The sequence below is a fragment of the Lissotriton vulgaris genome, unplaced genomic scaffold, assembly GCF_964263255.1.
Source record: "Lissotriton vulgaris unplaced genomic scaffold, aLisVul1.2 SCAFFOLD_850, whole genome shotgun sequence".
Classification (NCBI taxonomy): Eukaryota; Metazoa; Chordata; class Amphibia; order Caudata; family Salamandridae; genus Lissotriton; species Lissotriton vulgaris.
In genome coordinates this window covers 190,667-216,014 of record NW_028247634.1, presented here as the reverse complement: position 1 = coordinate 216,014, position 25,348 = coordinate 190,667, and the positions used below count along the sequence as shown (strand labels likewise).

At 51.5% G+C, this 25,348-nt stretch overlaps 1 protein-coding gene across 1 annotated transcript in view; it reads left to right on the top strand.

The window, feature by feature from the left end:
- Positions 1-25,348, top strand: part of LOC147665086 (alanine aminotransferase 2-like) — a gene marked incomplete at its 3' end in the record, with an annotated part of 350,428 nt that overhangs the window by 137,675 nt on the left and 187,405 nt on the right. Inside the window, exon 2 of the mRNA XM_086949769.1 lies at positions 13,271-13,463. Within this exon, the coding sequence (XP_086805895.1) occupies positions 13,332-13,463 (132 nt within the window). The remainder of the gene's footprint in view (positions 1-13,270; positions 13,464-25,348) is intronic.

Below are 25,348 nucleotides of genomic sequence, written 5' to 3'. Positions count from 1 at the left end.
ACACATCTACATTCCTAGTTTGAATTTTATAATGAGTACGTCGAGAACAAATACAAACATAGTTGGGATTTTCACCAGAAACTACTTTAAACTGTTATTTCTTTTTCAAACCTCACATCAGTACTACCTTCCATCTCTTCTTCAACATGTACACTTATCAAACTCAAGCAAAGAAACATAACTCTATCATCACAAACTTGTTTTACATCCAACACTGAACCATGCAAAAGAGCTGTACTAATTTCATTTAGACATAATGCAGGACTATTCACGTAGTTTAATCTTCTAACTAACTTTCGCATTTTGGAATGATGTTCTGTGTTAGATTTGGGGGTCTCTGGTTGGCACAGGTATGTACTTGTGACAAACAGGGACCCTCTCCTCTAGTCAGGGCAAGGGACTTACTCCTCAAAATAACCCCTGCTCACCCTCTAGGTAGTGTGGTGCGAGCAGACAAGGCTAATCTTCAGGGTGTTTAGTTAGTTAAGCATTTATGACCACACTTAGTAATGTAAAGACACACCACAAATGGACACCAGGTGTAGATATAGAAAAATACGTAACTTTATGTAAATATATATTTCTTAGGCAGTTTTAAGTTACAAGACCATAAAATCGATTTTAAAATGAGGCCACAATGCTTCCGTAGGTAAGAGTTCTTTAAAGTTCTTTTAAAAATGCTTAATTGCAGGTCCTGCGCGCTTGGTGCTGGCTGTGCGACCCTTTCGTGGCAGTTCGTACGTTTAAAAATGAGTTACCCCAATGTTGCGGACCCCGCGGTCCGGTGCACACCAAGACTCCGTACGCGTCGTACTGTACCTTTAAACTCGTTGCCAGTGACACGCGGGATTTGTGGACAGGTGCATGCGGGCCCAGGACGTGTCTGCCGCTTCCTTTGCTGGGTACGGCTCGTACAGACCTCAGGGTACGAGGTGTAGGAGCAGGACTCTGGGAGGCGGGGCGGGCGGCCAGGGACTCACGGTGCATTGGCGTGGTCTTTACTGCGCGGCGTATGAGCCGATCCTCTCGTCGAAGCCGTTGGATGGGTACGGGCCGGGCGGCACAGAGTGGCCGGTATGGCGCGTACTGGCAGGCTCTAAGTGCGGCGCGGTCTCCCAGGGACAAAGCGCTGGTGCAGTGCGCTCCGGGCGTATGGACCGTACGGGACTCGTGCTGGGCTCTGAAGTTTATCTCTGCGGCGGGGGCTGCGTTATGACCAGTGCGGCTTGGCAGGAAGGAGGGGGCAGAATGCGGGCGACCCAAGCGGGACAGGCCGACACGGCTCAACGGAGTGGAGTCACCCGTGGCGGGGCGGCACACTTTAGGGAAATGAGGCGCAAAGCGGGTCACAACTTCCAGCGGCACAGAGGATGGTTCAGCCCACGTCCAGGGGCTCGTCAGGAGAGGTGGCGAAAGTCCAATGATCCCGGGACTCTGGTCAGGGGGCAAGCTCGTTTCCAAGCCCGTGGAGATCGTTTTGAGCACAAGTTCCTTTTTGCAAATAAAACAAAGCAGGTTTCTGTAGGTTCTTTCTCTCCTTGGGCAGCAAGGCAACCACTGCAGGCCAGTCCCCCAGGATAGGGACAGTCTTCCTCCTTCAGCTTTACCGGTTCCTTCTCCTTGTGCAGAGATTTCTCCTTGGTTCAAAAGCAGGATCTGATGTTTAGGAGCAGGGCTCCTACTTTTATACGCAAAGTCCTTTGTTCTTGTAGGCCAGGGGATCTGAGCCTGGTTCAATCCAGTTTTTGAGTACTTTGTTCTGGAGATTCTTGCTGCTTCTTTCAGGGTACAGGGCAGAGACATCAGACGCTCCGCATGAGGTGGAGCCAGCATTATGGTGGCAGAGCACAGCCCTATTCAGAGTCAAGGGGCACTCCTCCCACCCATCCTGGTGTAATCTCTCTATTCACCACCTGGCAGCCCAGACTGTTTCCTGGAATTCCCCAGCCCTGTCACTCACAGAAACCAGACAGCAGATACACATCCTAGCAGAGGCGGGCTGAAATAGGCAAGCAAAGTCTAACTTTCTAAAAGTAGCATTTGCAAACACAGGATATTAAAATAAACTTTACTAAAAGAAGTATTTTATTATTCTGAGTTCAGGCATACTAAACTTGACTTTCTACCATGCTCTCTGAGTCTGTTAGGATTATATAGTGTAATAATTCCAGCAGCCCATTCTGGCCTATGGAGAGCAGGTACCCTTACAATAGTGAAAAACGAACATGGATGTAATACACTATTAGGACATGCCACATACATCAGGGCTTGTCCTACCTTATGCTTACAATGCACCCTGCCCTTGGGCCTACCATAGGGGTGACTAATATGAAGTTAAGGGAAGGTCTAGGGACTGGCAAGTAGGTGTACTTGCACAGTCAGCATGACCGTACCAGACTGCACACAGGTTCTGCAATGGCAGACCTTAGACACATTTTACTAGGCCGCTTCTGTGGGTGGCACAACCAGTGCTGCAAGCCCACCAGCAGCATTTGTGTTTACAAGCCCTGGCACTCCTGGTGCACTGTACTAGGGACTGATAGCAAACCAAATAAGCCAATCATGGAAACCAATCACATATACAATTTTCAGTAGGGAGAGCATATGCACTTTAGCACTGGTCAACAGTGGTAAAGTGCCCAGAGTCATTAAACCAACAAAAACAGGTCAGAGAGAATATTGGAGGAAGGCAAAAAGTTCAGGGATGACCCTGCAGAGAGGGCCAAGTCCAACATTCTGCTAACATTGTTAAATGGTGAAAATGACTTTTACACACTTTCCTAGAAAGACAAGCCAGAGAATGACCTTGCAACCCTGTATTTTTTCTCACGTTGGAAGGATCTAGTTCTTGTAATATCTTAATCTTCTGTTTCACTGGTTTTTTTCCATATTGTCTTAAGAAATTTAGTAAAATATCAATAGATTGTTGAATTATACTACAAATACTACTACAATCCCATGTAAACACTGGAGCCTGGGTACGTCTCGCATGAAGTTCTTCAGCTATTACTCGTTCAACGTTTCTAGGAACTATCTTTTCTTTTTTTAATTGGAGAGACATTTTTCACTTCATAACAACGACCACAGGTATCCACTGCAAGCAGTATCTATTTTGTTGAAAATAATAAAATATTGTATCATAAAGTGTCCATGAGTTGTGCTGCACTGGGGTAGTGGCTCCTGAAGCACTCGGTGTGTGTGCACCCTGCGATGATGCTATATTTGATATCAAAAAAGTTCTTGAAGCAAGGATACTAAAATGATATTATGTAGGTTTTATGGTCATTGTAGTTAGTTGCCTACTCCACTCTGTAATTACTGAAGGAAAATTCAATTTTAATTGTGAGCCCTGATGACCGCAGTTTAGGCAGAAGGCAGTGGTGAGCAAGGTCCCACAGCCACGTGGCATTGAGTAGAGCTGCACAGTATTGGCAATTCAGAGTGTGTGCAGCCAGCATTGATAAGTGGTGCACTGAGTTAACACCTGAAGCAATCAGCGTATGTGCACCCTGCGATGATGCGTGGTCTGGGCTCGCTGCACTAGGAGCAATATCTTTTGTGTATTGAATTCTGCCTTAATAAGGCCACGTGGCGATGACTTATGGTGCAGTGAGTTAGAGGTACCTTTGGTGCTCAGCGTGTGTGTACCCTGCGATGATACGTGGTCTGGGTGGGCAGCACTGGGAGCAATGTCTTTTGTCTATTGAATTCTGTCTTAATAATGCCACGTGGCGATGACTTGTGGTGCACTGAGTTAGTGGCACCTGAAGTACTCCATGTGTGTGCACCCTGCGATGATGCATGGTCCGGACGGGCCGCACTGGGAGCAATTTATTTTGTCCAATTAATTCTGCCTTAATAAGGCCACATAGCGCTGACTTCTGGTGCACTGAGTTAGTAGTACCTGAAGCATTCAGCGTGTGCGCACCTTGCGATGATGCGTGGTCCAGGGGTGCCGCACTGGAAGCAATTTGTCTTGCGTACTGGACTGCGTCATCTGCAATCGCCACTCCATCTGAATTGTGAGGCCTGCTGTCGGCAGTGTACATCGAAGGCAGTAGTCTGTACAGACATAAATCTGCGGTGCTGTGCCGCTGGGTTCGCAGGGGGCCTGTGTCTAGGAGTCCCGTGGTTATGCAGCCACGTAGCAGGGTGAGGGCCGTCCTCTGGCAGACTTAATGTCCTTCACACAAGTGAACCACGCCCAGAGCCCTGACGCATTTATTCATACTTCTACGCTAGCTCTCTTATCCGTACGTGAAATGGGTCTACCGACTCACCTTCCCTTCCCTTTGCTTGCCTTGCCGCAGCTTGAAATGCTCAAAGTCTGGGTTAAGCTTGGGGTCAAAGTGCGCATTTAGGGCAGTGACGGCTGCTGTGTAGTCTTCAGGGGGTCCCGTGTTAGGGAGATGCCTGAACAGCAGGTAGATCTCGCCCGCATAATGGAGCAGTAGTGAGCGTTTCACCACCCCATCCTTCTCCCTGGTGGCGATGAAATAATTCTCCAGGCGACCTAGCCAGGTCTGCCATCTGGGCGCCACTGTGGCGGGGTCAGCTGACTCTCTGAACGGAGGCAGGACTCCGGAAGGAGGGTGGTGTGCAGTTTCTGGCCCAGGAGCTTGGGCTGCGTTGTCTTGGTCTTCCATAGTGGTGGGCGTCTTCACTGCTGGGTGGCTTGTCACTCACTAGCTGTGGGCCTTGTCAGTGCCAGGCGGCAGTGCTAGGGCATTGAGCCTTGTGTGTGCTTGCTAATGTGGCGCGTGGTCAGGGTTTGCTCGTGGGGCCCCCTCTTCGGCATGCAGGACTCACACAGGCAGCGTGGTGCTGATCATCTAGATTCTAGGCTGGTGGACGCTGTGGCTGGAAGATTACCTTGTCCAGCTGCACCCTGGCAACAGCAGCACGTTCAGGAGATTCAGCGTGACAGGTTCCAGTAAAGTGTCACCCAGCAGGGGCCTCTGCATGTATGAGTCATCCTGGGGCCTGACTTGGTGAGGTGTTGCCCAGTGTGGGCAGGAGCAGGCGTGAGTTGCATCCCACCCTTGTTGCCAATATTCGGGGGGGGCACTCCCTTTACTTCGTGCGACCTAAGGGCCTTGCTGCGCGCCGTAATAAAACACTCCGACACCGTATGGTGAGTTAGGCGCGGACTGCCTGTGCAGCTCCGCCTATCTTTATTTATATGCGCGCTCACGCTGGCCAGCGTGAGCGCAGGGGCTGGGGTATTGGGGCCCATCGGGAGAGGGGGGGGTACACAGACCAACCGGAGACACAATTTAAGGTGTGACAAAGGCCGCATTATTGGAAGCAGGTGCACCCTACAAATAACAAACCCTTTGCCTGTGCCGTACAAAACTAGGCCTAACTAAATATGCACTACCTGACAAACCCCCACCCCTAAAATGGTTCCCCCCAAAGAACAACATACACATAACTGCAAACTGCACAATGCCTGACTAACTGGTTAAATCCTTGTCATATGTACACTCTCCCCTCCCCCCCCCTCTGTCCAGGAAACCTCAGTCCTCCTATCCTGATCCCCCCCCCGACTAGGAAAAAGCGCCACTCAGAAGCCCCACTACGGCTTCCAACCCCCCCCCCCAGGACACCTGCACCCTTGATTACCTACTCTCCCCTATAGCCCGATCCACTGCCTCTTTCAGCTGCACAATATATCACTCCATCCCATACTGTGACAAATGTACACCATCCTCCCTAAAGAAATACACTGCACCATACCTCAACTCCGGGTGCTCCATCCTACCCAAACCCTCTTTGTCACAAAACCCCCATATCTCCTGGTTAATCTTCCTCCTTGTCCTGTCAAAGGCCGCCGGCCTCTCCGCCCCTCTCCAGCAACGCCTAAGATCAAACACCGACCAAATTACATAACACCCCGCTCACTACTTCCGAATCTCCAACAAGTCCCATTTCATCTGTTTCACCAGCGCTAACCCCTTACACTGCACCAAATCATTTTCCCCTAAATGAATGACCACCACATATGGGCAAACTCCCCCCGCACCACATTGTTCAATGCCGGTACCAACTCGTGCCAGCGCATGCCCCCTTTTCCCCACCAATGACCACGAAACAACTGGTCATCTAGCTCCAAATTGAAGTTCCTGTGCTTGTCCCATTCAGCCCTCTCCGCTCTTTCAACAAAGGAATGTCCCACAATGTAAATGCTCATCGCGCTGCAGTTGGCCCCACCACCGCACCTGCAAAAACACACATGTAAGCCACGGACAAACAGATCCATCATCATTCGTTGTCTACCCCCCGTATCCTGACAGAATTCCTGTAGCAATCTGACTTCCAACGCCCAAACCTTTTTATCTCCTTTTTCCCCCAACCCCGCCGTTACGCCTCCGTCGCCGCCTCGATGCGAAATGAATGCGTCCCAATCTCCTTCGGGTCCTCACCCTTAGACCGTAGGGCGTGCCGCAGGACCCACAACACCTGAGCCGCCGTCACCCTACCGGCCCCTCTTCGTCCAAAGACTTCCCCCTCGCTCTGGGTCTTCCCCCCCCAACAGTCGCCGCCCCCAGTCCGCCGGGCACACCGCTGCTGACCCCCCTGGCCCCAGCAATACCCAAGTACCCTGTCCACGCTGATCAGCCTTCGAGTGCCGCAAGGGAACCGCCACTTCTCTGCCCCGCACGTCCACATCCCCCCACAGCACCCCCGGACTCCCCTTCAACCCCACCAGCTCAGACACCTGGAACGCTCCAAAAAACAGCCACAACATCAATGTGGAGAACAGCACAGTTTCCATCTGATCCCTGCAAACAGACGGTAAGCGCCTCAACAACTCTCCCAGCATCCTCACCGTAATCGGCCGCCGCTGGCGCACCCGCGCCCCTTTCTCCCTCTCCCATCCTTCTAAGAGCCGCGCCCCCAACTCTCCCGCCGACGGCGCATAACCCCACCACAGCTTCCCCATGAACGCCACCGCCGACAGCTTCCCCGCAATCGTCACCCTCGGCAGCCCCCTGTCCATCAAACCGAGCATGAACTGTACCACTTGTTCCTCCCGCCGCAACCTGTCCCCTTGCCTTACCGCTCCTAAGCGCAGAAATTCCTGCCATGCCAGGTCATACACTTTCCACGTGGACGCTGCCACCGGCGCCTTCACCAATTGAATGACCCGCGTTCTCCTACCGACCAAAGTTCCGCTGGCACCGGCATCTTGACTGCGGCCGCCTCCGTGGCTAGCCCATGGAACCTCTGCCACTGTGAATGAGACAAAGCATCCGCAATGTCATTGTCCACCCCCGGCACGTGCCAGGTTTGAAAAAGAATGTCATGCTCCAAGCACTTCAACACGAAAACGTGCATCAACTTCAACACCTGCGGATCCCTAGCGGACTGCCTGTTCACCACCTGCACCACCGCCATATTGTCCACCTGGAACAAAACCCGCTTGTGCGCCAAGTCCTGAGCCCACACCGCAACAGCCACCACTAATGGGAACAATTCAAGGAAAGCAATACTCCTCCCTCCCGCCTGCCAGTGAGCCAGCCACTGCTCTGCGCACCACCGCCCGCCCAGTAGAGACCGAAACAGCCGACACCCGCCCCATCCGAAGACATCGTGATGTCCCATTCCCAGTCCTCTGGCGGTGCCATGGGCACCCCATTGAAGCGCCCTAGGAAAGTCAGCCACATGCGCAAATCCTCCTTCGATCTCGCCAACAGGCGCACATGATGATGCGGCAGCGTCAAACCGGACAGCGCCAGCCCCAACCGACGGCAGAACGTCCACCCCGCTCACACCACGCGGCACGCGAAATTCAAGTGGCCCAGTAAAACCTGCACCTCCTTCACTGTCACCTTGCGCTTCGCCAGCATGTCGCCTACTAAGGACACCACACCGCTCACTTGTCACCCGGTAGGCGTGCTTCCATGGCCGCTGAGTCGAGCTCTATACCGAGAAAGGACAGCACTGTACTGGGACCGTGTGTCGTCTCTGGCGCCAAGGGAACCCCCAGGTAGCCCATGAGTTCCGTAAAACCGTCCAGCTGTCTCTGGCAGTTCGTTGAACCGGGCCGACCCACCAGGAAGAAGTCATCCAGGTAGTGCTTCACTGCCTCTGAGCCTGTGCGCCAGGAAAAAGCCCACTGCAAGAAGGAACTGAACCTCTCAAACAATGCACATGACACCGAGCACCCCATAGGAAGCGCTTTGTCCACAAAGATGAGACCGTCAAACTGGATCCCCAACAACTGGTGATCAGCCGGATGTACCGAGAGCAACCGAAACGCCGATTTGATGTCGCATTTTGCCATAAGGGCAACCCGTCCCGCCGCCGTCACCAATCTCCTCGCCACATCGACGGACAAGTATGACACCGACGCCAGTTCCGCCGATATGTAGCCATTCAGAGACGTGCCCGCCGGCCATGACAGATGCTGAATCAATCGAAATTGTTCCGTTTCTTTTTTGGGGACAACCCCGATGGGGGAAATGATCAAAGCAGTCAGGGGGGCTCATGAAAGGGGCCCACCATCCTTTCCTCCTTTACCTCCTTAAACAGCTTCTCCCGGACGATCCCTTTGTGTGCGTTCACGGACTTCAGGTTGTCAGCCCACCGAGCGATCCGCGGACCCTCATACCCTAACCGAAAACCTTCCCTGAAACCCCTGCGCAGCACGGCCGCATCATCCGCCCGCGGATAGGCCGCCAACAGAGGCTCGATTCGATCCACCCTAACCGGTGTATGAGCCTTTTACCATGTTCCCGTCCCCCCCCTCTGCCAGTCCCCCTCCCTCCTGTGAAAAAACTGCCGCTTGTGGTTGGCCCTGTGCGGGTCCTCCCCCGACCCCCCCCCCCCACACCCCCCCAGCAGCGCACCACTGGGTGTCTTTTTCCGCACTTGGAACATTTGTGCCAAAAACGGCACACCTGCCTGGAACAGGCGCCCTTATTGAAGTCCCAGCAGGCCCCGACGGTGGTATGACTAGCGGTGTCCCCAGCCCCCACCCCCCTATGGGTGTGGCGGGCCAAAAAGGGGGCCGGCGCGAGCAGTAGTCCGCTGGCCGTGTATATGGTGCGCCCGAACTTCGCGCCACTCATTATCTGCTGGTACAAATCGGCATCCAGCTCCCCCCACTTCGCCTCCGGGTCAGACGCCATGCGTGCCCGGAACTCCTCGTCATAATGCGACCAGGCATATCGGCCATAGGTAACCTGGGCCCGCCGCACCACATCCATGTATTTGAATAGGGCGACCGAACGATCCGGATACTTCTCTCAATATACGCTGGCGTATATCAGAAAAGCTGCTGACCAATTCTCGATAGTCAACGGCACCTTAGGTCGCCTGGTCAGCTCATGCTCCTCTTCTTTCGAACCTTCCTTAGCCATCAGCTCCCTGTTGAGCAATTTCAAGATTTCCACATACTCCCCCTTCCAATTCTTTTCCCTGGTTGCCAATGACAAGTGTGCCCCCAGCAGCTTCGCCACCCCCATATACGGGAGCTTCCGGACCGGCACGTCGCAACTCTCCTTGGTCCCCACGCCTGCCGCCGCAACCCCCCCCCAGTCTTCGCCGCGTCTGTCAATGCCAAACCAACCCCCCGCTGTCCCGGTGCTGGCCGACGCTGTATCCGCCGACGCCCCCTCCTTGTCAGTACCCACCCCGGCATCTGCCACATACCTGCCCTTCACCAGCCTCACAAAGTCCTCCCCCCCCACGCATCAGTACCCACCGACACCTGGCCTCCATGAGGCGTGCCCAAGCCACTCCCCAATCTGGCATCCTTACCTGGCGTCAAGGCTGGCGTCCGCACGGAATCCTGCCGCCTAACCAGTTCCGCCGGGGGGGGCGTCCCTCTCGGCGCTGTCTGCCGGGGGCGTTCCTGTAAGACACTTCCAACCGCATTACTCCTCTCCCCTGCCCCCTCCCTAATCTCCCCCTCCTCCTCAGACTCCAGTTCCCTACTTTCCACACCGTCCCCCCCACAGCCCCATCTGTCCACCCCCGTAGGCATCCTGCTAAGTCCCGCCCTCTCCCTACACGTTCTCATCAGCACCCCAAGATCCCCATTCTCTCCCCCTCCGCACTCTTCCTGGAATTCCGCTCGGACTGATACAGCAACACCCCAACCCCGGCCACCGGAGTCAGTCTCGACCCTTTGGGTGTGGCTGGCGGGGACCTACTCCCCCGCCACCCGACACTTTCTCGTGAGGGGTCCCTCGGTGGAGAGTGACCGCCCGTTCAAAGCTGAGCCGGCCCATCCTTTCGGTGAGTCGGAGCCACATGCTGCTCACCCGAGCACCCAGCCAACCGCTCCTGCCAAGAGAAAAGGGGGAAGTCCAGCATGCCGGTGACAACTCGCCCCCCGTGCACCCCCACCCCCTCGGCGCACCCCTCCTCCATGCCGCGGAATGCCCCCTGCCTTTGCTGGTCGCACCCCCATTCCTCCCCACCCCCCAATGCACTCCCCCACCCGCCCCTGTGCTCGCCCCCGAAACACCCCACACCTCCTCGCCACCCATCCCCCGCTTCTGTACATCCTGCCCACCCCAAAGCCACGGCCCCCAAACTCCCCCGCCCCCCCATCCGCCCACGCCCCCCACGGCAACGCTGGTCTGCTAGGCCCCACCACGCCCTCCTCCCCGCCTGATGACCCCCAATTTAACTCGCGCTCTCTCCCCCTCCTCCCCCCCCACCGACTCCCCTTCCACATCCGACTCCTCGATCAATAATGGGGAAACCACCCCACCCCCGGCTGCCCACCAATGCCAGCCTCCCCTTCCCGCCCCCGGGTCCCCCCTCCCCCTGCTTACCCTCCACCGCCCCCCCAGCCGCGTCCACTCCGCCATCCCACCTCCCCTGGCCCGCTCTCCCTCCAGCATGTACCCCTAAGCGCCCCCCCCCCCGGCCCCTGCCCCCTGTCCTTATGTGCACCATCTGCCCCTCCCCCCACCTCCCCCACAACCCCCTCCCCACCAGCCCCTCCAAGAACCTCTTTCTGTCTCCTCGCCCCCCCCCCCACCCCCCACAAACACCAGTGCCGCCTTCTCAACTCCCCGGCGCTTACTCCCCTTCGCCTCACCCCCCCCCCCCCCCCCCCCCCCCGTCTCCACTGCCACACCTCTCTTCTTCCCATTGTCTCGTGTTCTCCCGCCCGCCTCCCCGCAGGTGCCTCACACCGCTGGTGTGACCGTGGTGATTCGTAACAAGCCATTACAGCTGCCACTGCGCCATTGGCAGCGCGCCGCGGAGGCCTTACCCTGACGTCTTCCCGCACAATGTCCAGGCAGCCAGCCTTGCTCAGAAGGTGCCAGGCCTCCCGCACCCTAGGATCCGCCGCCGCTTCTGTCACCATGCCTCCGAAATCCACCTTGTGCAATCAACAAAAACTCTGCAATCCGCCTTGCACCGCCACTCTTCTACCGCGCACCGCCACCAACCGCTGCTCCAGACACTCCTACTCCCCCAAAACGCTCCCTACCACTACAAAACCTCCCAAACAAGACAAAAACACTCCTGCCTACACCCCGGCTGCCGTGTCACTGTCCCTAAAATGGTGGACAGTGACCTGACATGGCCGGTTATAAAGCCTGGCAAGCCCAAAAAGCCCAAAACTAGCCCACAGGGAGCCCAAATCCTCCCAACCAGCCCAAACAGCCCAAACCATCCTGCGTCCCGTTCCTGTCTGGCAAACTCCCCCCCCCCCCCCACCCCCTCCCCCCACTCTCCCAGGGGCCCCAAAATACCCTGGGGTCAAGCCTCCCTCCGGTCGGCCGCCCCCCACAAAGCCCCATTCCGGCATGTCACACAGCCCACTCCTCCCCCTTACTCAGAGACCCCCTCATAGAGACACAGCCCAGTGGCATTACCTTCACTCGGCCCCCCTGCAGCCCACTCCACTCCTTCACTCAGAGACCCCCTCAGAGAGAGGCTGACACCCACAGACGTTGGAAGAGACAGCGTAGTTAGTGTGCAACCTTCTGACAAGGGTTAACTCGAGACTGTAAGAGACAGCCCGGTGCCACTTCTCCCGCTCTGAGGCAGTCTCTGGGTCTAAGAGACCTCCAAATGCCACTACTCATACTCGGAGACAGGCCTGAGTGCAAGAGACTTCTTACGCAGCTGCCTCCACATGGGTACAGACTGTAGGAAGGCTGTAGGAAGAGACAGTCTAGAAAGGCTTCACTCAAACGATTGACAGAGAAGGCATTGTATTAGAGAGACGGATGCATGCCAGGACGAAAGAGACAGGCTGGCGGCGCTCTGCTGAGTTTGAGGCAGGTCTCACTTGTAGGAGTCGACCCCTTGCATGTCTCTCTCTCTCCCCCTGTACATTGAAAGCAGTCTCTCGCCTCTGCTCCGCCCGTGGGAATCTCCCGCCCCCGCAGCAGGGCAGGTTGCAACACAATAGCGCCCAGGGTGACTTCTGAGCGGAACCTGCTCTGCAGACTTCGTGGGGCTGGAGGGAGGGGAGAGGCGCAGCGTCTCCGCTGTCACTCTTGGGCCGCCTGTCCTGGCTCTCCGAGCAGCCCTGCTCATCTTTAATCCGCTCTTAGATCAAACTCCGGCCCGGCCCGTGGACCGGTGCCAGCCTGGCAGGCGACCGGCGCGCGGTCACCCGACCCACGGCTGCACACGGCGCGAAATAGCGCCTTGGAGCACTCCCTCGGCGCAGAGACGCCTGTCTTGTGCGGGGCACACATCGCCCGGAGAGAGGGGGGAGGACGGAGAAAGTTTCGTAAGAGGCGGAAAGTTTCCCTCCTTCCTGAGCCCGAGTCTCAGAGCTCCGACAGCCACCGAAGGTGCCACGTCGGCGATACGAGGCTCTACCAACCCTCGTGATCTCGCAGCCCGGGTAACCTCCGCTGCCAGGAGAGGGGGCACCGCCAGGGGGAGACCTCGGAAGGGTCCGTTTGTAGTGTGTGCCAGGCCAACCACAAATTGTTTAAGGAGAAGTTCGTGACACTGGGTGAAAGTTTCTACCCCCGCTGACCGTGCCACGTGGGTGCGCGCATCTTTCAAGCGCACTGAGGCGATGACTCGCTAGTGTGAGCTATACAAAGAACTCCGATTCATAAAAAGAGCGCTGGAAGTGCCAGGTGGAGGGGGCGCGTGGAGCCTCGCCAGACGGACTTTGGCCACCTCCCCATCGGTTCTAGCCAGCGCCCCTCCCTCGTAGCGAGGCGCTAGATATGAGCTGGCTCAGGAGCCCCGCCAGCGCTGCGCGGCAGGTAGCAGGCGTAGCATCTTCTTGGCACCCTCCTCTGAGCTCTCGCCTCTTGTCTCGCAGGACGGTGTCCGGATCGACGCAGGAGCGGCAGCGGCAGCAGCTGGACAGCGCCCTGGGCAGGATGGAGAACGGCACGGCGCGGGAGCGGGTGCTCTCCCTGGACTCCATGAACCCGTGCGTGAAGCGCGTGGAGTACGCGGTGCGGGGCCCCATCGTCATCCGCGCGATGGAGCTGCAGAAGGAGCTGGAGCAGGTACGGTGCCCTGGAGATAATATTATTGTTTTAATAGCACTAATACTGTACTTCTTTTTATTCTCTTTATTTTTGTTTTCGTTGTTGCTGTTATTATTATTACTGCCAGTAATATTACTATTATTATAATTTTTACTGGTGCCATTATTAATAGTCTCATTATTACTGTTAGTGTCTTTAACGTTACTATAATTGTTATTATTATTATGAGTATCACTATTGTTGTTGTTGATATTTTGTCATTAATTTGGTTATTAGGGGTAGTATTTATTTATTTATTTATTTATTTATTATAAAGTTTTGTATAGCGCGAACAAGACCCAAGGGTATCAGAGCGCTTCACATAAAGGGCAAGTTACACGTTAACAGTGTATGCACAATAATAACAACATACTGGTATGAGGTAGAAAGTTATAAGGTTTGGGTGCATATAGATCTATATCCATTCCAAATGTGCAATATGCGTTAAGAGGTAGGTTAAGGCTAAACTTATATCGTATTCTATTACGCTAACATATAAAAGGTAAGGATTATCTGGATTTACCCAGTGTGATAAAATATAAAGTGATGTGGAAATATAAGATCGTCTTTACTTGAGGTAGCATTTTGTTTACAGAGTAGTCTCGGTGAAGTCACCAGTCTCATATCGTCTCACCAAAGTTCAGTAATCGGACTGCACTTAATTGTAATCGAACGAGTCTATGTGGAGAATTTCTTCATCATGAAGCTCTTCACTTCCCGTTTAAAAGTTGCGGTATTTTGGATCTTCCTAATTCGTGGGGGGAGTGAGTTCCAAATTCTGGGGGCAGCTCCCGAGAACGCTCTGTCATAGGTTTTCTTCTTTCGGAAGAAGGCCCGCCTCAACAGCAGCTCCTTAGCACTCCTAGCTGGTCTGTTACCTCCTGAAAGCTCAATTTTCTTGGCTAGGTATCTTAGCGTGTTGTAGTGGAGCGCTTTATGGGTGATACATGCTATCTTTAGTTGGATTCTGGCTTCAAAGGGAAGCCAGTTTAATGCTTTCAAGTGCAGGGATATATGGTCGAATTTTCTCGATCCCGTGATGAGTCTTGCCGCTGCGTTCAGGCAAGCTTTTAGTGGTGCTGTCGACGTGTTTGGTAATCCGGCTAAGGTGGTGCAGCCATATTCAATCCGAGAGATGACTAGGGATTGGATAGCCAGTTTAAGATCGGTCTCTGAGATGAATGGTTTCAGTTTTCTTAGATAATTCAGATGGAAGCGGGCACTTTTAGCCATTGAGTTAATATGGGTTTTCATGCCAAGGTTTTCGTCTAGAGTGATTCCTAGCGATTTAGCCGAGTTGACTAGGGTGGGGGTGCAGTTTAGCGCCGTCACCAGCTTGATCCATTCCTTTATTTCAGCCTGGCTCCTTGTTGGTGAGATTAATAGGAACTCTGTTTTATTGGCATTGAGTTTCAGATGATTGGCCTTTAACCATTGCAATGCCATATTCAAGGTCTCGTTCATTAGCTCAATGTCTTCAAGGGAGGCGATCTTTATGTATATCTGCGTGTCATCCGCATACATGTGATAGGATATCTTTGAGTTTCAGAGAATTTCTGTGAGGGGTTCGACATATAGGTTGAAGAGGTCAGGTGATAGTGACGATCCTTGTGGCACTCCAATTGAGTTAGGGCATATAGGTGAAATTGATTGGTTGACCAGGAATCGTTGTGTTCTGTTTTGTAAGAAAGACTCGAACCATTTCAGAACATTTCCCTCCAGTCCCATCCTGTTCCGCAGCCTGGTCAGTAATGCTTCATGATTTACTGTGTCAAATTCCGAGGACAGGTCTAGGAGAATTAGTAGGCAGGCTTGGTTTTGGTCGAGGGCCTGTAGCGCATCATCAACAATATGGAGGATCGCAGTTTCCGTACTATGCCCTGATCGGAATCCTGATTGGCATTCATCTAGTAGGGTGAACTTGTTGATGTGTTTTTTTAAGTATTATTAGTATGTTTGGTGTTTAGCATTATTAATGTTTCTGGTGTTATTATTTTGCCATTCACGTAATTGTATTCAGTGTTCTTATTAATAATTATATTTTCGTACATCATCAAAGGCACTCCCACAAGGCAGCTTCAGGGCCCCTGGGCTTTATTCTCTAGTCTAGAATGTTCATAAAACGAGTTTCAAGTTTATCTATATGATGACTCAGTTCTTTAAAACTCTACATGAATATTTTAAGACCCCGTTTGCTTTAGAACGGTAAACCGGTAAAATCCCGGGGTCTTTAACATGAAAAGGGCAAGCGCTGTCAGCCTGCTAAAGCGCTACGTGAACTTGTTACATCAGATAAAGGATAACATCTGGGGCACCTTAAACATGCTCAGGGGTGCACAGATGTGCAGCGGCCATGGCAGTTTGGGGACACACTTTGGTAATGACATATCACGGGATAAGCTAATAAACTAGACCTCGCACTATTGATTTTCCCATATGGAATTGCTTGTATATTGTCATATGTGAATGAATGAATGAATGAATGAATTCATGTTCTTCCATATAGTGAAAGAGCGAACTGAATAGTGCATAGATGTCCCCCACATTTTGGCAAATGAATGACCTGACACCCAGGAAATAAAGTTAATTGTCCAGGATCACACAGTTTGTGTAAATCGGAGTGACCCCAGATCTCCTTTATCTTCAAACTCAAACTTACCGTCTCCGGTGAAACTACCTTTTCCTCTCTTGTGAATCTCTACCACTTCCTTATAAAGCAAAGCCCAGTTTGTTGTGTTTCGTGTCCTGCTGCCACTAATTTCTTGCTCATCAGAAGTCCTACAACCCCTTCAGGTGAGCAAAGCCCTATGGAACAGCTCTCCCACAACCTCGAAGGCATTTGCTCCTGTAATCTTTGTCGGTTTGTATGTTTAACTCCAGCGACCACCAAGGCCTGCACGTGCCTGCTAGACATCAGCTTAGATCTATACTTCTTAATGCTCGTTCTCCATCTAAACATCACCTAGAAGCACAGGACCGTATAAAAACCTGTATACGGGAAGGTGTGCAGTACCTGTGGGAAGGTCAGTCAAAGAGTTCCTGAGGAATCAAGTTCGTGGGGATCTGATCCTTCAGGATCAAGAGCCCCCACACACCCCGAGAGGTGTCATGCTTCATCATACGGTAGCTCCTCGTTGGGCCGGCGCTGCAATGCCCAATAGGCCCCGCAGGGGGCTCTTTCCCGGAGTTCTTTTAAGCTGCTGTTGTGCAGTATGGGTGTGGATGAGAGGGTGTAGTGAATGAGTAGAGTGGTGAGTTTAAAAATAGTCCATTGGGAATTATAAGTAACACTTTAATGTGTCAGGCTCCAGGTTATGTTAAAAGCAGGTGTAGGCCAAGGTGGATATAATGGTCCACATTAGCTCAAGGTGTATATGTTGGTCAACATGTTTCTTGCTGGTAAAGTCATAAAAGATCTAGGCAATTCGTCTGGACCGTGAAATATTAAAAACTAAACTACTCCAAGGGAAGCAGTCACGAGCACGTGTCATCTAGTGCCGTGGTATCCCAAATGCAAGAGCGAGTATGATCTACCTGTTTGCAATCGATAAATGTACCGACCGCTATACAAAAGTGTCAGTGCTCCAATGAACAAAAGCGAAGTTGCGCTAAAAGCGTCATCTCACGGTTCCGGATCGCCACTGACAGTGTGCGACTGCTCATCTGAGCAACGGGTAGGTCGCACGCCGTTCGCAGGATCTGTTGGGCATTGCAGCGCCGGCCTAATGAGGAGCTGCCCAATGATGAAGCATGACACCCCTTCGGGTGTGGAAGGGCTATTTTTCTTGAAGAATCAGATCCCCCTGAAATTATTCCTCAGGAACTCTTTGTCCAACCTTCCCACAGGAACTGCACACCTTCACATATACCCGTATCCCTGGGGGCCCATATGCTGGACCTTTTTCTGCCCTCTGTCCCTCCTTGTGACTTTTTTGATCCTTATAGAAACCCTACAGCCACATCAGCTCTTTCCTACAGAGACTTTATTCTTTGATTTTGAATGTATAAAGTGCATGATTACCCGTAAGGGTGTCCTGGCACCTATAGGAACAAGGTACACTGCTCACACCAGCAACAACTGAGTATTTAGCAACTCGTGAACATTGGTAAGAATGGATTGGGCACAAATGACTGGCAGGAGATCCTTCCACCACATAGCAGTCAACATGGAGAAGACTCCACGCCTTGGACGCATCTTGCAAAAAAGGCAAACGTTAAACGTGTGTAGCTCACTAGAGGGTAAGGGTCTGGCAGGTAGGTAAGCGGAGAAGAGAGATGCCATTCAGCGGCTAGGCACAGACATCATGGCGCGTCTGACCATGCATTGCCCCTGTAGTCCATGCTACAGCAGGGTCACTTGTATAAAGTCCAAGGCGGCCTGCGCATCATTCAGTGCGTCCCCTGGTCACTGCGGGCCAGCTCCTTCAGAATTGGGTTTAACCCATGAGTGTCCGGAGTCCTGGAGAGCTCTGGTGATAACTCTGTGCTCCCCTGTGCCTGGCTCCGGCCTTCACAGCGCCTCCCATGAGCCCGACCATTGCTACCCCTGGAGGGAGTTAAACAGTGGCGGCGGCTCCTCTAAGGTGGAGGAGCATAACCCCACTGCTTTTTTGCAGTGAAACAAAGGGAAAATAAAATGATAATAACTTGCGTTATTTTAAATTGTATTTTCTCCTACATATGCAGTTTTGCATGGGGGCGGGGGAGGAGTGATAGCACCCTCCTAAGTGTGCAATGACTGCTTGGACTGCTCCAAGTCTAGCACACTTTTCATGTTCTCCGCCCAGGCTGCATTACAGCTCGCATGGAGAACACGCCCAGGCTTCCAGCCCCTGGCTGAGCGCTGTGTTAGGGTGCTCAGACCATTCACAACGCTGCATTACAGCCTGCGTGGAGAACATACCCAGGCTCCCAGTCAGCGTCTGAGTACAGAAACACTGCACTCAGACTAATCACAACGCTGCTAAGGCAGCGTTGTGATTGGCTGACTGGGAGCCTGGGTGTTCTTCCTGTTGAGGCCGAGCAAGGGAGGACTGAAGAGGAGAGCCGAGGCGAGAAAGCAGAAAGAAGGTACGTTTTAATTTTTTTATACCCGCTTCTCCATGTGTCATATGCTACGTCCTGTTTTTTTTCACTTCTGCATTCAATGTTTAGGATTCCTATCATGGGAGTATATTTGTTTTTATATTTGTTTCAATATAGTGACGTATTGTATTGCATTCTTACCCTATGTAAGAGTTCTGACAACTTAGGCAGGCAGTGGCGTCCTGTACCAGCAGACATGTCACATGTATGTAGTCCCCTCACTGGAGGCTCTGGAGTGGTCCTTGCTGGGGGTTGGGGAGCGGTAGCATCCGGGAGTAGCAGACGTGACGTATGTATAGAGTCCCCTCACTGGAGGGTCTGGAGTGGGCCTTGGGGAGCCGAAGCATCCTGCAGTGGAGGATATGCGTCTTGTATAGCGTCCCCGCGCTGGAGGCTCTGGAGTGGGCCGTCCTGGCCTTGGGCAGCAGTAGCATCCTGATTTGGCAGACTTGACACATGTTGTCTAAGACAGGACCTGCTCTAGTGATCCATTCTACTTCAGTGCACACACGCAGGCCTTTGTTCCCCTATTTTGGGGCTGATTGTCTTACAAGAAAATGGAAAACGCAAGATCTGGTTATTAGACAACACTTCTGGGGGAGGTGCCTGGCAAGCAGATAGAGTGTGAATGGAGAGGTGTCAGCGTTTCACCTCTGAGCTCCAGTGAGGCCTGAGCTACTGTAAGGGCATCATGGTGGTCTGGAGATGAGCAGAAGTAGAGGACACTCCTTCTCATCCCTCGAAGCCAAGACCTGGAACGGCCTCCCGAAACACCGCAGAACCTTCCCCGCCTCATGGACTTTGAAGGAACCTCAAGACATGGCTCTTCCAGACAAAACAGGCATGATCTTCTCTTCACCCCTAAGGCTTGCCCGACTAAGTGCCTGGACACCTTCATGGGTGACTAGCTCTGGTCTACAAATTAACATAACATGACATGACATGGAGGGAAAGGCAGCTTTAAAAGTAACTACATTGAGCGTACCCCGGGAGAGGCAGTGGGTAAGCCTGCCTCGGGACAGAATCACAGTGTATTCTATTCAACATATGGTTCATGGTGCAGTGGAAGCAACTTTTGCTAAAAGTGATGGTCCTTCCCATGTCAAGGCTCCAAGACTCCCTGAGATGTGGGGGGAGCGCAGTGATGCTGACGAGATCCAAGGGCGTTTTGTGCAAGGTCCTAAGCTGTCTGACATGCTGGAACACTGAAGGGACACACAGGTTGACTGTTTCAGTCCATACTAAAGAGAAGAGCCTGAGGGCCTTCATCTTCACACTTCCGTCAGGAAGGTTATGCTGTATGAATGGAGTAATGTTGACAAGCGGAGATTCCGAAGATTCCTTGCTAAAAGCTGTCCACTTCAGAAGTTCGCAGAGGAGTTTCCTCCAATAAGTAAGTGGATTCTCTTATGGCAGGGTATCATCATCTCAGAGGAGGCAACACCCACGGATGTAGTGGATTAGAAGATTGATGCACCAATAAAAAGATCTTATGCAGTTTCTAATCTCGCCATCGGAACCAGCACCTTTCCCTGGCTGGTCCGATTCATCAATGGGTAGACCTTGCTGATACACCATCTGTTATGGAGCATCAGGTGAGGTTCTTGGCATATGTTTCCGTTGATGCCCTGGACGCAGCAGCTTCAGGGGCATCCATTGCTGCGAGGAAGCGTCGTTGGATGCGCTCCTAAAAGGAGGACGCAGCTCAGAAGAGCATGCTAACAGCATGATTATTGGTCAGCAGCTGCAGGAGCTTGTCAAGAAGTCGGTGGAAGATCGGAAACTCCCAACCCCTGTGAAAACTGTCACTAAAGGGAGGGTATTCAACTTCAAAAGACCTTTCAGTCCAGACTCATCAACTGAATCCGGGCAGCTCTTTTGGGCAGGGGTCATAAGTTTTGGTTTCAGGCTTTCGCCACCCCCAGCAACCCACAACCACAAAGGGTATAACCATGCTGGATCCGTGCCCAGAGAGGTGGGTGGGCAATGATTCTTTTTTTTTCACCAGCCTGGCAAATATAAATATCAGACAGATGGGCGGTGCAAGTGGTCTGGCAGTATCTGGACTTTCTAGAGAGATGCCCAGCTTTCCTTTGCCTAACACCTCTTTTGACCGGTCTTGTGCGACAAGTGTCACTGAAGAGTGGCATCCAGGACCTCCTGAACCAGGCAGCGATTATCCCAGTACTGGTACCCGAAAGGGTCACTTGATACTGGTCCATAATTTTCCTGGTGTAGAAAGCATCTAACTGATTCTGACCAGTTCTGGTCCTAAAAGAGGTAAACAAATTCATCCCTTGCCATCGGTTCAAGATATTACCTTTGGAGCACTTTCCTTACGTCAATAGATTTAAGAGAGGCTGATGTACATGTGCCAATGCGCATAGACTGTTGGAGGCAAATCTGCTTCTATGCCCAAGACGGGCACTCCCAGTTCATAGTCCTTTCGATGAGTTTGTCACTAGCACCAAGACCGTTAAAGTTGTTGGCTTCTGTGGTGGGTATCATTCATTCTAAAGGCATCAGAGTTTTTCTTTATCTGGATGATTGATTGACTGCTTCATTTTTTTTGTAAGGCAATAGAAGACTTCTTTGCCATTTCTGAACTTTTGGCGAGATTCTCATTTCTTTCAGGCCTGCATAAGTCCAATCTGGAGCCCTTTAAAAATTATGCAGTTTATCGGTGTCAAGTTCGACAGAGCTTCAGAGAAGAGCCCATTTGCAATCTCATCTGAGAGGTCTTCAACCAGGACCTCAAGCATCGGAAAGGGAAAGGGTTGATGGTCTAGTGCTCCGCAGCCCTGGCGCTTGTGCCCTGGGCTTAGACAAACTTATACCCCCAGCTCAAAATCTGCTTGCAACTGGGCTGTGGTCTCAGGCCTTCAATTGCCCAGTCCCTATTCATCCCCAAATATGGCAGGATATGCAGTGGTGGCTTCAAGCAGAATCTCAGAGAGACTTCCCATTTCTTTATCTTTCTCAAAAAGCATTCACAACAGATGCAAAAGGGAAGGTTTGGGGACCATCCTGGGGTACAGACAAGGGCAGGTCAAATGGAACCCTTAATTCCTTTTGAGATCTTCAAACTGAGGAAGTCCGAGTCGCACTGGCACATTTTTCCTTAGATGTCCTCACTCAGTCACTGCTCATCTGGACAGAAAATACGGTTGGTAGATCCTATACCCAGGGCCACCTGAAGTATGTGGTAGAAGAGGTCCAAATTATAATGCAGGGTTGAATAAATTATGTGGCAAGAAAAGACAAATGATGCAGAAAAATCTGGCACATTTTGTATTCGTATTACTTCATTATTTCATAGTTTTTAAGTTGAGCCTGGGCAGAGCATGCCCTGCTCTGTGGCATGCTGCATTGGAGTAGGCAATAAAAGCCCCGCCCCTCTTTGCCCATATGTCATTGGCTTGTGTCATTATCGTTCGTAAATGCTGACCTCTGATTCGTTAATAGGCTTGTTAGTCCCTCCTTAGTACTACCTTGTCTTCATTTGTAACCTACAATGAGGACTGGCCCTTTTTATTCTGTTACACGTTATGCCTTAAGCACTATTTTCTTTAATGAGGTTCTCCTACCGCAGGCACGACATGCTTTCCTGCAACATTCAGCACACCAATGTGGGCTTTCACTTTCTAAGCAGACCGGAACAATGGCGGCCGATTCTTTGAATGGGTCTCGTATTTACAAGTGTTTAAGCTATTTGTCATTGTAAATGAAAATACCTTTTATTTATGTGTTAATTATCAAAACAGATAAAGAAAGGGCATTGTCATTTACAATGCCAATAGCTTAAACTCTTGCAAATGTGAAACTTATTGCATTGCAAATGCTTGTTAAACTTGATAACACTGGCTGGGCATTGGTTGCACCTCATTTTTACCAGTTTACAACCCAAATATAGCAGTAAGCAACAGAAAGATGACCAGTCCAGCTTTGCAGAGGGCCTTCTACTGCGCAGAAACATGTCATCGTATTTAGTGAGTTTTGAACTGTTTGAGCTAGAAACACATTTATGTTTGATAAAATCTGAAAATATGCGGCAGATGGTGGATTATGTGGCACATGAAGGAAATCTAGAACTATGCACAGCCACACAATTGCATAGTTCCGCTGGCCCTTCCTATACTGGGAGTCTTCCTCCCTGGCTCTCCTGATTAATTAGATCTGCATTTCTCCGTGATCTTTCTGCGGTCTATCTTCCGGGGAGGGAGAATGTGCTTGCAGACCATGTTGGAGTTGCTCATTCCCACTCTCATCCATCCTAGTACTTCATTCCAGAGTATTCGAACAGATGCTGGAGAAGTTTGCACCCCCTGCGCTGGATCTCTTTGCTTTCTTGGAGAATGGTCAACTACCTCATTTTTGCAGTCCTGGTCCAGCCCGGGAGACGTGGGCTCTGGATGCTTTCTCAATCCCTTGGCCCAGAAGTCGTTTTTTTGCCTTTACTCTAAATCCGCTAATCCCAAGGGTGCCTCAGAAGGTTTTAGTGGATCAGGTGGAGGCTCTCTTAGTCACCCCTCACTGGACCAGGCAGAACGAATGTTCTGCTTTTCCTACAGTTATCAACATCCCCTAATGGGTGCTTCCCGTAGACTCCTCTCCGTTGTGGAGTCCGCGGCTGGACAGGTGCACTGACCCATCTCCATCTAGGGGTCTGAGGCTTGAAAGATCTGGATGGCTCCCTAGTAGACCAAGTCTAGTCAACAATCCAGACCTCCGGCCTCTCAAACTTTACATAAAACCTTTGCTTCCCAATGTTTCTCGAGACCCTACTGTATGCGACCCTATAAAAATGTTAAAGTTCCTGAAAGATGCCTTTGTTTTAGGGCTGGCAGTTTCTACCTTGTGTAGCCAGTGGCCTGCAATTAGAGATTTCAGGAAGGTTTGTTGGAGGTCTGATTTCTAGGCTTCTAGAGAGTTGTATCTTTGAAGACCAGTTATTCATACACCGGGCCAGTCTTCCTGGGACCTACCATTAATCCTTTTAGACACTCGAGGGTCTACGTTTGAATTATTAGTCTGTCAAATTAAAATTCCGTTCCTGTAAAGCATTTTCCAACAGCCAATTTATTCTAGGAGAAGAATAGAGGAACTAGGGGCCTTGTGGGGTAATTGGTTTTTGTTTCTTTTGCAGTTTTAAATAGCCCAAACTTGGCCCAAAAGCATTAAAGCGCTTTACATGTGCAGTGGATTACATTACACAAGGTAAAACTATTTATATTTTTTGACACAGGCAGATTAAGTGATATGCCCAGAATGACAAGCTGTCTAGCCCACGCCGGGACTCGAACCTGGTTCTGAGTTCCAAAGACGGCAGCTCTGGCCAGATCTCCTCCTCCTGACCCTTTTCTCTGTTTTCTACCAGACCCATCCGTTATTCCCTTGATTCAAAACGACGTTCATGTTTCACAAGACCTTGTATTTCCCATTTCTTTCAATGATCTTCCTCTCCGGAGGAGGAGCGGTTTCATACTTCGGGTCTTTACTAAGCTTTATCTGTGTGTCCTGAGCTGCTTCATTCAGGAAGGTCCCGGCTCTGTCTGAAGAAAGTTGTGAGCCTGGAGCACCACAGGTCACAGTGTCCCTTCCTTGATGGCTTAATCAATCTGTGGTTTTGACTTAAGACAAGGGGGATATCCCCACATCTTGCTGTGTGTGTGTGAGGGGGGTCGATCAGAGGCATGGTGGCCTTCTTGGCGATGCTAAAAGGTACATCCATGAAAGACAGCTGCATGGCAGCCTCTAGGGCGTCTCCACATTCCTGTCTGAAGCCTTATCACCTGCAGGCTGGGAGGTGATTCTGCAAGTGTTGGTGGGAAGGTGTTGGGTGCAGTTCTGCATGACCCTTGAGTGATGGATTATCATTGAAGTTTCTCCTCTGCATGACATTCTTGGATAATTGCATTTTCTGCTTGCTTGTTACTGCTGCGGCACTCTCTCACCCTGTAAGGACTGGAACAAGGAAGGCAAACGAGGGCTAATGACCACTTCCTCTTAATAATGAGTCACCGGAAGAGGAAGTCGGCCGCACTTCTAGTTCGTTTTTTGTGTTTGCTGTGATAAGAAACCCATATCTGTGGCAAGAGATGCCGCCTCGCCCTGTGAGGGTCGGGCGAGGAAGAGAGGCGCGCAGAGTAATAAAGTTGGCTGGCGACTCCTGCTTCCATGGCTTCTGATTACTGCAAATTCTCTCCACTGCTCTCTCCATCTGACCCTCTCTCTTCACCTCACCCTTCTCTCTCCTTGCCCCTCTTCTTTTTCTCCATCTTAACTTCACTTCTCCACCTTGCATCCTCTTTCTAACTCATTCTCCTATCTCCATGTAGGGTGGTAAACTGACATGGGCGCAAATTCATGATGGTGAGTGTAAAAATTCAGGACAAACGGTCAAATTTCAGGACAAAATTTGGGACAAAAGGTATGCTTTGCAGACACATCAGTCGATGTCATGAAATAGTATATAAATAAATAGACAAAGAACATATGTACAAGTCACTTCTCCTGCCCGTTACCACTCCTTCTCTGTCATTCTCCCTGCCCCGTGTACTGCTCCTGCCCGTTTACTGCTCCTGCCCGTTTACTGCTCCTGCCCGTTTACTGCTCCTGCCCGTTTACTGCTCCTGCCCGTTCACTGCTCCTGCCCGTTCACTGCTCCTGCCCCGTTCACTGCTCCTGCCCCGTTCACTGCTCCTGCCCCGTTCACTGCTCCTGCCCCGTTCACTGCTCCTGCATGTTCACTGCTCCTGCCCCGTTCACTGCTCCTGCCC